A 14,023-nucleotide genomic window follows, 5' to 3' on the forward strand; every position below is an offset into this window, starting at 1 on the left:
GTCAGGATAGCAGAGGGTGGGGCAGGAGAGAAGCTGTTATGATTTTGAGTCTGATTCAGCTCTGGAGGAGAGGAAAATGCGCAAGGATTTCAGGGAATACAAGAGAATTGGCTCCAGGAGGACACAGCCTACCCTCCTAAGAGAGACTGGAGTGGGATGGGTAGGGACTACATTAATGCTGGTTTAATTGATTACTGGGGGCATTAGGGTATACTGGGATATTTGGAGGCTACTTGAGAGTTTTGGGAGTCATAAAAGTACAAACAGAAATGTCACCCCTTAGACGAGCCTCAAATAAATTGGAAATAAAAATACTATTCTTGTTTTGCCTTCATTTTGCTACATGGAAGGAGAGAAAAACATAAGCATCATTGGTGTAGTCATCCTAAAATGACTCTTTAGAGGAGTGATTTCCTGCTACTTACCCTGCTCTTTTTCCTTCCCCTTCTGAACCTCTCATTCTGGCTCTCTCAAAGAGATTTAGGGGAACAAAAAAAAGATCAAAGAGATTCCCAAGAAAAACTGTAGGACCTAAATCTGTCCAGAATATCTGGAGAAGTGGTGTGGAGAATCACTGTGATCCCAATCCTCATCTTACTCGCAAACAGTAGAGCTGAGCTGTCTATGCCCCCTATCTTCCTCCTGACCTGCTTCCCTCGGATGGAGTTGTCTTTGCCATGGAAAAGCATCCTCTGTCGTAGCATGCACTGCTCTGCAGTCTGTGCGTGTGACATGCTGTGTTGCCATACTGTGTCCTCTTCCTAACCCTGTTGTCAGACCATTCTTTGGATCAAAACCCATTGGGTCCCATTTTAGCTTTCTCATCATGGCATCTGCCATGGTGAGGATGCTCTGCCCACATGAGGGCCGGGTTCCTTCCCTGTAAACACATGCAGTAGTGTCAGAGGTGCCCAATATAGGTGTGCCTCCCTCCTGAGACCATCCACAGTGCTGCTTTAGGAAAACAGAACCTGACTTTTGATATTTCAGACATTTCACCTGAAATACTTAGGGGAAAACGTATTGACCAGTCATGCCGTTAATAAAATGGTGGAATGTCATTCATTCCTTGGCCGTTGATTCTAAAGTGACTCCCCATCCCCACAATTTGTCTTGTCAGTATTTCGCAATTTTGAAACCAAAGGTTAGCCACGGAACATGGTATTTATTTCATGATGTATTTCCATTCAGGAACCCAGTGGTAATCACACTCCTCCTCAGTTGTCTCCATCACTTAGCCAAAGCACTTACACCACTGGTGGCTCCCTAGACGTTCCTCACATTATCATGCAGGGCGATGCAAGGAGGAGAAGAAATGAAAACTACTTTGATGATATTCCCCGATCAAAACTGGAGAGGCAGATGGCTCAGGTAAGGTGTTATAAGCCTTTGTGATGTCTTTTTCATCCATATCAGGTAATGCCTTTTAATATTGAGCAGTGGCTCACAAAATGGATGCTTACTGTCCGTGCCTAACTAGAATTTATACCATTTTATGCCCCGCCTTTCATTCCTTGCTCGTCTGAACTAGACTGAGACAGAAATTTCTGGGAATGGAATGTGTACACATGTCCTTGTTATGCATTCCTGCTGAAGAAATTATGTCTGATCTCATTGCACCCAGAAAGTCTTTGCCCTAAAGGGAATAATATTGTGTCAAAGTCAAATCATAATGAAAATGAATAATAAGAGTCTAGATTACAAAATGCAAATTGGTTGGATAACGAGGCAGAAGTTTGGGTGTGAGGATTAACCCCGTGTGATGTTGTTAATTTCCTCCCAAGTCTATACATTCATACAGAAATGCTCTACTGGGACTAGTTGCAATATCTCATTGTCACCTTGAATAGTTGAAAATGATGATGCTTTCTGCCACAAATAATTGTAAAGAGAGATTTGTCGCGTTCAGACCTTTCCACGTTTTTGGTATGGATGTTGATGTCTAGCCTATCCTTGGATTGCTGCTTAGAAACTTGAGTCAGCCTTAACCAAACAGTGGCGCTGTTCTTAATGCACGTTCAGGTGGGCAGCTGGCTCCACATGTCGCCCTGAGAGGCAAAACTATGGATTTGTTGCCAACTATTGGCAGAATCAACTCTTTTCATCCTCATTCTAGGTTCAGACTGATGTGCAGGAGTCTTCTCTTTGCCTCCTACACCTAAGATGGGAATCTCGAGGTGAAAATTTAACTGTAATTGCTTTGCCTTGGTTGTTAAATATCTTTCTCAGCTGTTTAGTGAGATTTTATTTTTAAAGGCTCTGGTAAACATTCTATGCTGCAACTCATGAAAGATAAATGTGAAGAGAATGTTCTGGAAACCACGGCTATTCTGCCTGCAAATGCCTTGGGGAGAGTAGGCCTGGGATACTGTGTCTTCTTTCAGCTCCTTTAATTTTGAATTGTTCTCTGGGTTTTTTGTGCAGGAAATGTCAATGTTGAGATTCTGGAGAATCTTTTATTGAAAGGGGATGGAAAATATAGGAGAAACAAGAAAAGAATAATTTTCTCTTTCTCTGTTGCTAGGTATTGTCTTTTAATTTTTATTATTGTTTTCACTGATGTTCTTTTAAAGAGGGCATCTGAAAGCTTTTTTTTTCCCCCAGACTTTTTATTTATTTCCTGTTACTTGTTATATTTTCAAATGATATAGGTGGTTAAATTTCTCTAATGACAGCATTTCAGAGATGTAGTTTGTTTTAACCTTGAACCATATGGTCTTTATGTATTAATATGAACTGGGTCTTTTCTGAGCCCATTTCTTCCCTGGGTAAGGGAGGATAGTTCTTTAATGAACATTAGCTATTATTGACTTATGTCAACCTCAGTATAACAGAATTACTTCTCTCAGCTGCTTGTATAATTTATGAAATTTCTCTATATAGTGCAGTTTTTTTTTTAAAGAGGAGTCACCCTTCCACCAATGTATAAACACTCAGAGGTGACCTAGCAAGACTGCACCCTTACATTCTGCCTGAGGTTCACAAGCAGGGGCAGGAGTACCAAATAGCACACATCTTTTAACCGGTCACTCCAATCAGAAATGCATTCCCTTGCAAGAATTGTCTTGCCTTGAGAAAATGGAATGGACTTTTATCTGGCCAGGTGATAAAAGCCCAAAAGCAGAAAGCAGAGTGAGATAAGCAGGCTGATGGGATGTGGTGAATTAGAGACCTGTAGATGCATGCATTCGCCTCACATGGGCTGCTAACAATGATCGGGTGACCGCTGGAGACACAGGCTCCATCAGCAACCAGGAGCTTATTAGAAGCTTTCTAAAAGCCTGCTGTTCAATACAGCACTTCTGCTGCAGGGAAAATAGGGGATGACACCACAGGAATCTGATCAATAAGAAAAAGATTCTGGAACTTCAGCTCTTTAGGTGGTGGTAATTGCAGTTTTGAGCATGAGCCCTAGTCTGGCAAGGCCAAAATCCATGGAGCGATGAATGCATGCTCTTAAAAGTAGTGCTTTAACCTGTCAAAATATGAAATACTCTGTCATTTTGTTGACTTTTCCACCACTCAACCATTCAGTTGATGTTTGTTTTTTTTCTTATTCTACCTTATTTTTGGTCATTTGCTGTAATACTTTTTGTAATTTATTTACTTTTTAGAAAACTTGTCATATCTCCCTAGACCATATTTTTTCCCCTGAAGTTACATGTTTAGGCAATCAAGTTGGATCTTCCTAAAGACTTGAATTAGCAATTAAAATTCTTGCAAGCAAGTAGCTTGCAACCTGGAGCTCCATTCCTCCAGTTCTTTCCCAAGGGGTTTCTCCCAAGAAACTTATTGTAGTTTAGTTAATGCTTGCCTAACCAGCCCGTTTCCCACTTAAATGCAAAGTTGAGCTTCAGGCTTTCTTTCCTACCTGCCAAAAGAAAGGAGACCAGTTTAGAGAAAATCGCCAGGACAGATTTACTTCTTAGAAACCCCTCTACTTCAAGTTTAGCTGAGCCACTGCTAGGGTGATTTGGAATTCTAGCCCTAGGCCAGAAACCTTAAGTTCCTGGTGGCTGCAATAATTTATAGGAGTTTTGTCTTCTTGAGGTCTGCTTACCAGATGTTTGGAGGTGCTTTGCTTGACTTGGAAAACCAATGCTTAAAATTAAATTGAGATAAATTTAATGTCCATTTTACCTGTTAAATTTGTTAGCAGATATTTAAAATAAAACACTAGAATAGTGTTTAATTGCTTGTTTTTAATTTGAAACAATATTTCTTGGGATACAGGGGATTTGCAAACGTTGTGATCATTGTTTGCTATTATTCTAATATAAGCAATATTCTGGCATCAAATTATTTTAAGTGAATATGTGAGGAACAAAATTGAGATCAGCAGGAACTGAATGTAATGATATAAATACATCTGAATTATGGGTTTCCTATTATGCTGAAAACATAGCTTCTCTAGCTTGTAATTCTAAACTGGACTCATTAGCCCAAAAGTTCTGAAATACTCCACCATTTCCATACCCCTAATAAATAGATGTTGCATTCACATTTGTATAATTATACCTTAATATGCATAGTGCTTTTAAATTCTCAAAGTACTTTGACATCTGCTATCTCATTTTAGCACAAACAAGGTGTCCTACACACTATTAATGTGCATACAGCACATGGCATGTCAGCTTTTAATTCTGAGTTATGTGGAAATGAGACAGTAAATGGAAAATATATCTGAAGGAGGAAAATATTTTTAGTATTTAGGACCTAATTGCAATCTTCCAAAGTTTTCTTGAATGATATTTAGAAGTCTAAGTACCCTTAAAATAATGAGAGGGATGGAATGAATACAGTTAGGGCCACATTCTCCAAACTCATGCAAAAGAAAAAAGAGTTTCTAAATCCCAAAAATTACAACCATTTATAGAAGGCTTCCACTTACAGAAATACATATGAGAAGATGAAGTAGTACTTGTATTTTCACAAAACAAAGACTTCTCAACAGTAAAAGAAATGCATATCTTTGCATAAACTTTAACTTAAATATTAGTGAGAATAGTGTGTAATGTAAAGTCTTTATGTTTTGAATGCTCTTGTCTAAATTTAAAAAAAAGTATTATCTGGGGCACTAAAAACACTTTTTCTAAATTATTAGAAAATCAATTCAGTTGCAAGCTTAATGTTTCTCGATGGAAATAGTATTAATAAGTACAACTAGACCAATTTCTTCCCTATTGAAAGCATTTTGTATATTACATTTTAGTTCTTCCAATATTCCTTGTTTTGATATTACTAAAGAAAGGGAGGTAGAAGCTGAGCCATACCGAAGCACTGCTGTGGCCAGGTCGTGCCTGGGACCGCACATGCAGTATCTTATTTAATCCTCACAAGAGCCTGTGTTCACATGAGGAAGCCAAGCAAGGTGAGTGCTTCACCTCACAGCTGGTAAATGGCAGAGCTGGGACTCAGGCCCTGGCCTGCCTAACCCTGTCCTTGTTCCTTTATAGTCCCTGATGCCCTGTGCCTTCCTCTGTATTAAAATGGTATAAAATATTTTAAAAACAGTTCAACAAATACTAATTTCCCATGTGCTGTAATAGATTCCATTTATGTGGGCACAGCAAGCAGAAGATAAAATCACTAGAAGTTTAGTGGAAACTGATTGAATCAGCTCATGGTTAACACCATGAAATCCTTAAATGCAAAACTACGCTGGTTATTTGTTGATCCTTCAGCAGAGACCCCACATAGTGTGGCAGAACTCTGCCCATCTCCCATGTTTGGGAAAAGCTTCATAGGTAGGTGATGGGTTAACTCTGTATACCGACAAGTTCTTTTTGGTGGTGTTTCTCCAGATAGTGGATGCTGTTTCCTTAGTGGCTTCTTCAGTTGGAATTCTGATTTGGTTTCTTTTTGGCTGTGTGACCTGGACCAAGTTATGTGGTGACTCTGAACTTGAGTTTTGTTTTGTTTTGTTTTTTGTCTTTAAAATGTGGATAATGTCTGCTGCTTAGGCCTGCATGTATCAAATAATTTATATGAAAGCATATTCTAAACTGTAAAGCACTGTATAGACAGATATGACTATCAGTTCAGACACATCACCTGTCAGTCCCTAATTCAAAGATCCTTGCTCATTGTAGGCCAATTGATGACAGAGAGTTGAAGGCAAGTGCTCAGGTGGTTGTAGCATTCTAGAAAGACCCATCTTTTGTTCCAGTGTTACCCATACTTAGCATGTATATTGAGGATAGAATTTGAATTTTTCTTTTTTATTATTTTAATTGTGTAAACACATCATCTGCCAAAGAGCATATATCAAGATACAGAGGGATCTCTGTAGAATGATCTGAAAGCCAGGGAAAGCAGAGGATGAATGCCGTCTTTCTCTGCCAATTCACGTTACAAAAGTTGTAACAAAAAATATCATATGGTAATAACACGTTATTATTGTAACATTGTTAGATAAAGTATCAAGTGAGAGGGCTTTTTTCTTTTTTTTTTTTTTTTTTTTTTTTTTTTATTGCATTTTAGGTTTTGGGGTACATGTGAAAAACATGCAAGGTTGTTGCTTAGGTGCATACGTGGCAGTGTGATTTGCTGCCTTCCTCCCCTTCACCCATATCTGGCATTTCTCCCCATGCTATCCCTCCCCAATTCCCCACCCCCCCACTGTCCCCCCCACTCCCCCACAACAGACCCCCATGTATAGTGCTCCCCTCCCTGTGTCCATGTGTTCTCCTTGTTCAACACCCGCCTATGAGTGAGAACATGTGGTGTTTGATTTTGTGTTCTTGTGTCAGTTTGCTGAGAATGATGGTTTCCAGGTTCATCCATGTCCCTACAAAGGACGCGAACTCCTCGTTTTTAATGGCTGCATAATATTCCATGGTGTATATGTGCCACATTTTTCCTGTCCAGTCTATCATCGATGGGCATTTGGGTTGGTTCCAGGTCTTTGCTATTGTAAACTGTGCTGCAATGAACATTCGTGTGCATGTGTCCTTATAGTAGAACGATTTATAATCCTTTGGATATATGCCCAGTAATGGGATTGCTGGGTCAAATGGAATTTCTATTTCTAGGTCCTTGAGGAATCGCCACACTGTTTTCCACAATGGTTGAACTAATTTACACTCCCACCAACAGTGTAAAAGTGTTCCTATTTCTCCACATCCTCTCCAGCATCTGTTGTCTCCAGATTTTTTAATGATTGCCATTCTAACTGGTGTGAGATGGTATCTCAATGTAGTTTTGATTTGCATTTCTCTAATGGCCAGTGATGATGAGCATTTTTTCATATGCTTGTTGGCCTCATGTATGTCTTCTTTTGTAAAGTATCTGTTCATGTCCTTCGCCCACTTTTGAATGGGCTTGTTTGTTTTTTTCTTGTAAATCTTTTTTAGCTCGTTGTAAATTCTGGATATCAGCCCTTTGTCAGATGGGTAGGCTGCAAAAATTTTTTCCCATTCTGTTGGTTGCCGATTCACTCTATTGACTGTTTCTTTTGCTGTGCAGAAGCTGTGGAGTTTGATTAGGTCCCATTTGTCTATTTTGGCTTTTGTTGCCAATGCTTTTGGTGTTTTGGTCATGAAGTCCTTGCCTACGCCTATGTCCTGAATGGTTTTGCCTAGGTTTCCTTCTAGTGTTTTTATGGTGTTAGGTCTTACGTTTAAGTCTTTAATCCATCTGGAGTCAATTTTAGTGTAAGGTGTCAGGAAGGGGTCCATTTTCTGCTTTCTGCATATGGCTAGCCAGTTTTCCCAACACCACTTATTGAACAGGGAATCCTTTCCCCATTGCTTGTTTTTATCAGGTTTGTCAAAGATCAGGTGGTTGTAGATATGTTGTGTTGCCTCCGATGCCTCTGTTCTGTTCCATTGGTCTATATCTCTGTTTTGGTACCAGTACCATGCTGTTTTGATTACTGTAGCCTTGTAGTAGAGTTTGATGTCTGGTAGTGTGATGCCTCCTGCTTTGTTCTTTTTGCTTAGAATTGACTTGGCTATGCGGGCTCTCTTTTGGTTCCATATGAAGTTTAAGGTGGTTTTTTCCAGTTCTGTGAAGAAGGTCATTGGTAGCTTGATGGGGATAGCATTGAATCTGTATATTACTTTGGGCAGTATGGCCATTTTCACGATATTAATTCTTCCTAACCATGAACATGGAATGTTTCTCCATCTGTTTGTGTCCTCTCTTATTTCGTTGAGCAGTGATTTGTAGTTCTCCTTGAAGAGGTCCTTTACATTCCTTGTTAGTTGTATTCCTAGGTATTTTATTCTCTTTGTAGCGATTGTGAATGGCAGTTCGTTCTTGATTTGGCTCTCTTTAAGTCTGTTATTGGTGTATAGGAACGCTTGTGATTTTTGCACATTGATTTTGTATCCTGAGACTTTGCTGAAGTTGCTTATCAGTTTCAGGAGCTTTTGGGCTGAGATGAGGGGGTCTTCTAGATATACAATCATGTCGTCTGCAAATAGAGACAATTTGACTTCCTCCTTTCCTAATTGAATACCCTTTATTTCTTTTTCTTGCCTGATTGCTCTGGCTAGAACTTCCAGTACTATATTGAATAGGAGTGGTGAGAGAGGGCATCCTTGTCTAGTGCCAGATTTCAAAGGGAATGCTTCCAGTTTTTGCCCGTTCAGTATGATATTGGCTGTCGGTTTGTCATAAATAGCTTTTATTATTTTGAGATACGTTCCATCGATACCTAGTTTATTGAGGGTTTTTAGCATAAAGGGCTGTTGAATTTTGTCGAAGGCCTTCTCTGCATCAATTGAGATAATCATGTGGTTTTTGTCTTTGGTTCTGTTTATGTGGTGAATTACATTTATAGACTTGCGTATATTGAACCAGCCTTGCATCCCCGGGATGAATCCTACTTGATCATGGTGGATAAGCTTTTTGATGTGCTGTTGTAATCGGCTTGCCATTATTTTATTGAAGATTTTTGCATCTATGTTCATCATGGATATTGGCCTGTAGTTTTCTTTTCTTGTTGAGTCTCTGCCAGGTTTTGGTATTAGGATGATGTTGGTCTCATAAAATGATTTGGGAAGGATTCCCTCTTTTTGGATTATTTGGAATAGCTTCAGTAGGAATGGTATCAGTTCCTCTTTGTATGTCTGGTAGAATTCGGCTGTGAACCCATCTGGGCCTGGGCTTTTTTTGGGTGGTAGGCTCTTAATTGCTGCCTCGACTTCAGACCTTGTTATTGGTCTATTCAGGGTTTCGACTTCTTCCTGGTTTAGGCTTGGCAGGAGGCAGCTGTCCAGGAATTTATCCATTTCCTCCAGGTTTTCTAATTTATGTGCATAGAGTTGTTTGTAATAATCTCTGATGATGGTTTGAATTTCTGTGGAATCTGTGGTGATATCCCCTTTGTCATTTTTTATTGCATCTATTTGGTTATTCTCTCTTTTCTTTTTTATTAGTCTGGCTAGTGGTCTGTCTATTTTGTTGATCTTTTCAAAAAACCAGCTCCTGGATTTATTGATTTTTTGAAGGGTTTTTCGTGTCTCTATCTCCTTCAATTCTGCTTTGATCTTAGTTATTTCTTGTCTTCTGCTAGGTTTTGAGTTTTTTTGATCTTGCTCCTCTAGTTCTTTCAATTTTGACGATAGGGTGTCAATTTTAGATCTCTCCTTTCTTCTCATGTGGGCACTTATTGCTATATATTTTCCTCTAGAGACTGCTTTAAATGTGTCCCAGAGATTCTGGTATGTGGTGTCTTCATTCTCGTTGGTTTCGAAGAACGTCTTTATTTCTGCCTTCATTTCATTGTTTATCCAGTCAACATTCAGGAGAAAGTTGTTCATTTTCCATGAGGCTGTGCGGTTCTGGGTTGGTTTCTGAATTCTGAGTTCTAACTTGATTGCACTGTGGTCTGAGAGACTGTTTGTTATGGTTTCCGTTCTTTTGCATTTGCTGAGGAGTGATTTACTTCCAATTATGTGGTCAATTTTAGAGTAGGTGTGATGTGGTGCTGAGAAGAATGTATATTCTGTGGATTTGGGGTGGAGAGTTCTGTAAATGTCTATTAGGTTTGCTTGTTCCAGGTCTGAGTTCAAGTCCTGGATATCCTTATTAATTTTCTGTCTCGTTGATCTGTCTAATATTGACAGTGGTGTGTTGAAGTCTCCCACTATTATTGTGTGGGAGTCTAAGTCTCTTTGTAAGTCTTTAAGAACTTGCCTTATGTATCTGGGTGCTCCTGTATTAGGTGCATATATATTTAGGATCGTTAGCTCTTCTTGCTGCATTGATCCTTTTACCATTATGTAATGTCCTTCTTTGTCTCTTTTGATCTTTGTTGCTTTAAAGTCTATTTTATCAGAGATGAGAATTGCAACTCCTGCTTTTTTTTGCTCTCCATTTGCTTGGTAAATCTTCCTCCATCCCTTTATTTTGAGCCTTTGTGTATCCTTGCATGCGAGATGGGTTTCCTGGATACAGCACACTGATGGGTTTTGGCTTTTTATCCAATTTGCCAGTCTGTGTCTTTTGATTGGGGCATTTAGTCCGTTTACATTTAGGGTTAATATTGTTATGTGTGAATTCAATCCTGTCATTTTGGTGCTAGGTGGCTGTTTTGCCCTTTGGTTGATGCAGATTCTTCATTGTGTTGATGCTCTTTACCTTTTCGTGTGTTTTTGGAGTGGCTGGTACTGGTTGTTCTTTTCTATGTGTAGTGCCTCCTTCAGGAGCTCTTGTAGAGCTGGTCTGGTGGTGATGAACTCTCTGAGTTCTTGCTTGTTCACAAAGGATTTTATTTTTCCTTCACTTATGAAGCTTAGTTTGGCTGGATACGAAATTCTGGGTTGAAAGTTCTTTTCCTTAAGGGTGTTGAATATCGGCCCCCACTCTCTTCTGGCCTGTAGGGTTTCTGCTGAGAGATCTGCAGTGAGTCTGATGGGCTTCCCTTTGTGGGTAACCCGACCTTTCTCTCTGGCTGCCCTTAGTATTTTCTCCTTCATTTCAACCCTGGTGAATCTGATGATTATGTGTCTTGGGGTTGCTCTTCTAGAGGAGTATCTTTGTGGTGTTCTCTGTATTTCCTGGACTTGAATCTCGGCCTGCCTTGTTAGGTTGGGGAAGTTTTCCTGGATAATATCCTGAAGAGTAGTTTCCAGCTTGGATGCATTCTCTTCGTCACATTCAGGTACACCTATCAAACGTAGATTAGGTCTTTTCACATAGTCCCATATTTCTTGTTGACTTTGTTCATTCCTTTTTACCCTGTTTTCTCTAATCTTGCCTTCTCGTTTTATTTCATTGAGTTGATCTTCGACCTCTGATATCCTTTCTTCTGCTTGGTCAATTCGGCTGTTGAAACTTGTGCATGCTTCACGAAGTTCTCGTGTTGTGTTTTTCAGCTCCATCAATTCGCTCATGTTCCTCTCTAAGTTGTCCATTCTTGTTAGCATTTCGTCAAGTCTTTTTTCAAGGTTCTTAGTTTCTTTGCATTGGGTTAGAACATGTTCTTTTAGCTCACGGAAGTTTCTTATTATCCACTTTCTGAAAGCTGATTCTGTCATTTCATCACACTCATTCTCCGTCCAGTCTTGTTCCCTTGCTGGTGGGGAGTTGTGATCCCTTGTAGGAGGAGAAGTGTTCTGGTTTTGGGTGTTTTCATCCTTTTTGCGCTGGTTTCTTCCCATCTTTGTGGATTTTTCCACCTGCTGACTTTGTAGTTGTTGTCTTTCTGATTTTGGTAATTTTAAGTCTGCTGTGGCAGAACTCATAAACCCCCTGCTCTTCCCCCGAGGTGTTTTGTCCCAGGGAGTTACTGTTTTATGATGTTCCCCTGTGCGGTTGCTGTTTTCCCTGCCCACAAGGTGGCAGCCTAGTCACACTCAGGTTGCAGAGGCTTCGCTAAGCTGCTGTGGGCTCCACCCAGCTTCCGTGTGAACTTCTGGGTGTAGTTAGAACTGCTTCCGCTATGTTGGCCCGCCCCTGTAGTGACGGAGTCTCTGTAGTGGCGGATTGCCTTGGTACAGAACAGCAGGGTGCCTATGGAGAACGCCCCTCCTCCACAGAGCTGGACCGTCCCGGTTTCAGTTGTGTTTCAGGTCTTCTTGCTGGGTAAGAGGGGACACCGTCTCATCTGATCTGCCTCCGGAGCCGCTGCGTTGGCTAAAGCCGCGGCTCTGAGATTCGTGGCGCTGGCCTGGCTCCCCGTTTCAGCTCCCCTTGCTGGCTTATAGGGGATTCAGACTCTCTCACTTTGTACAGTGAGCCGTTGCCTCAGGGTGCCGGCCCAGCGGCTGCGCCGTTCAAGCCAGCGGCGCCAGTGGCGCTGGCGACCCGTGTGGCTTCTCTGCGTGTGAATCTCCTGGTCTGTGGGCAGTAAAAATCAGTCTGGAAATACGGCGTCCACTCACCCTCTGTGCTTTCTCTCGGAGCTGCATTCCCGAGTTCCTCCTAAGCGGCCATCTTGGATCTCGAGGGCTTTTTTCTTTAAATGAAAGTTGGAACTTTATTGAAATGCATTGTGCACAGAACTGTTAGCTAAAAAAGCATGGATATCCCAGAAAGCCATGAGGCAAACACTTTGCCATGTCTGGGAAAGAAGTAGGACAGTAATTTCTCCTTTTATATACTTTCCTGAGAGAGTAGGCCTGTTGTTCCTGGAAATTCTACCCACTGCTCTGGCATTATTGGAATTTATGGAATCAGTTTTCAGAAAATAGCACAACTATGTTGAAATGAACAGCATTTTAGAAAGTGGCTTTTTTGGCTAGGTGCAGTGGCTCATGCCTATAATCCCAGCACTTTGGGAGGCCAAGGTGGGCCGTTTTGTGAGGCTAAGGTGGGCAGATCACTTGAGGCCAGGAGTTCAAGACCAACCTGGCCAACTTGGCAATACCTCATCCCTACTAAAGATGCAAAAGTTAGCCGGGCATGATGGAGGACGCCTGTAGTCCCAGCTGAGACAGGAGAATTGCTTGAACCCTGAAGGCAGAGGTTTCAGTGAGCTGAGATGGTGCCACTGCACTCCAGTCTGGGCGACAGAGGGAGACTCTGTCTCAAAGAAAACAAAAAGTTTTTTTCCCCAAACTAAGCAAGTTTTTCTATTACTGTGTCACATCAGATTTTTTTTAATGTCCATAAGTTAATGCCTAGTTTTTAATTTAGATTTTCATCACAGAGCCACTATTCAGAAAGGCTTAGCTTGTCCATGATTTCAACATTCCCTTCTGTGATGGTCCAAAGAGCAACTCTTAATACTTAAGCACAGACAGATCATACATAACCAAAAAAAGAAGGTCAGGAATGCACTCAGTAAGCTCTTCCATCAGGAGCTTCTTCCAGTTTGACAGCTTGTCAAGCTGACAAGCTGACACCCTAGCCTCAGAGATCATCTGGAATGTTGATGATATCTATGCCCTATTTCAAGCCAAAAACTCTAGACCACTAGCCAGCAAAAGTAGAAAACAGTGCTTCCATACTTGGAATTTAAACCTGATCTATTATTCACCTTTTTTATTAATGTGGTCAGTTAATTTTCTTTTAGCAAATACACCCTGCTCTATCTGAGACAACTTTGGAGCTAGAAATTCCAGTATGATTAGTGTCTTTTGGGCAATATGATTAGTGTCTTGTGTATACTTCAGTCATAAAAAATAATAATTGGAAGAAGTGGCAGAATGACTCAGATGGATTCTTTTTTAGGCTTTTATACTCATCTTACAGGTCTGGATTATTTTCTTCCCTGTCAAGTTCATGAAGAAGGCAAATTAGGCTGGGCGTGGTGGCTCATGCCTGTAATCTCAGCACTTCGGGAGGCTGAGGTGGGCGGATCACGAGGTCAGGAGTTCAAGACCAGCCTGGCCAATATGGTGAAACCCCATCTCTACTAAAAACACAAAAACAAAAAAAATTAGTTGGATGTGGTGGTGCGTGCCTATAGTCCCAGCTACTGGGGAGGCTGAGGCAGAAGAATTGCTTGAACCCAGGAGGCAGAGGTTGTAGTAAGCTGAGATCTCGCCACTGCACTCCAGCCTGGGTGGCAGAGTGAGACTCTTGTCTCAAAAAAAAAAAGAAGACACATTAGCCAGAGTTGATTCTG

At 40.8% G+C, this 14,023-nt stretch overlaps 1 protein-coding gene across 25 annotated transcripts in view; it reads left to right on the forward strand.

The window, feature by feature from the left end:
- Positions 1–14,023, forward strand: part of ANKS1B (ankyrin repeat and sterile alpha motif domain containing 1B) — a 1,270,775-nt gene that overhangs the window by 1,166,574 nt on the left and 90,178 nt on the right. For 19 of the 25 annotated variants that reach the window (XM_012469266.3, XM_012469273.3, XM_012469264.3 and 16 more), the window contains one exon: positions 1,192–1,371. The exons of 4 other annotated variants lie outside the window; for them this stretch is intronic. In XM_012469266.3, the coding sequence (XP_012324689.1) occupies positions 1,192–1,371 (180 nt within the window). The remainder of the gene's footprint in view (positions 1–1,191; positions 1,372–14,023) is intronic. 2 more of the 25 variants (XM_064376836.1, XM_064376837.1) reach the window with 1 other exon arrangement.

The sequence above is a fragment of the Aotus nancymaae genome, unplaced genomic scaffold (genome assembly GCF_030222135.1).
Source record: "Aotus nancymaae isolate 86718 unplaced genomic scaffold, 86718_ANA_hifiasm-v0.15.2.pri h1tg000016l, whole genome shotgun sequence".
Classification (NCBI taxonomy): domain Eukaryota; kingdom Metazoa; phylum Chordata; class Mammalia; order Primates; family Aotidae; genus Aotus; species Aotus nancymaae.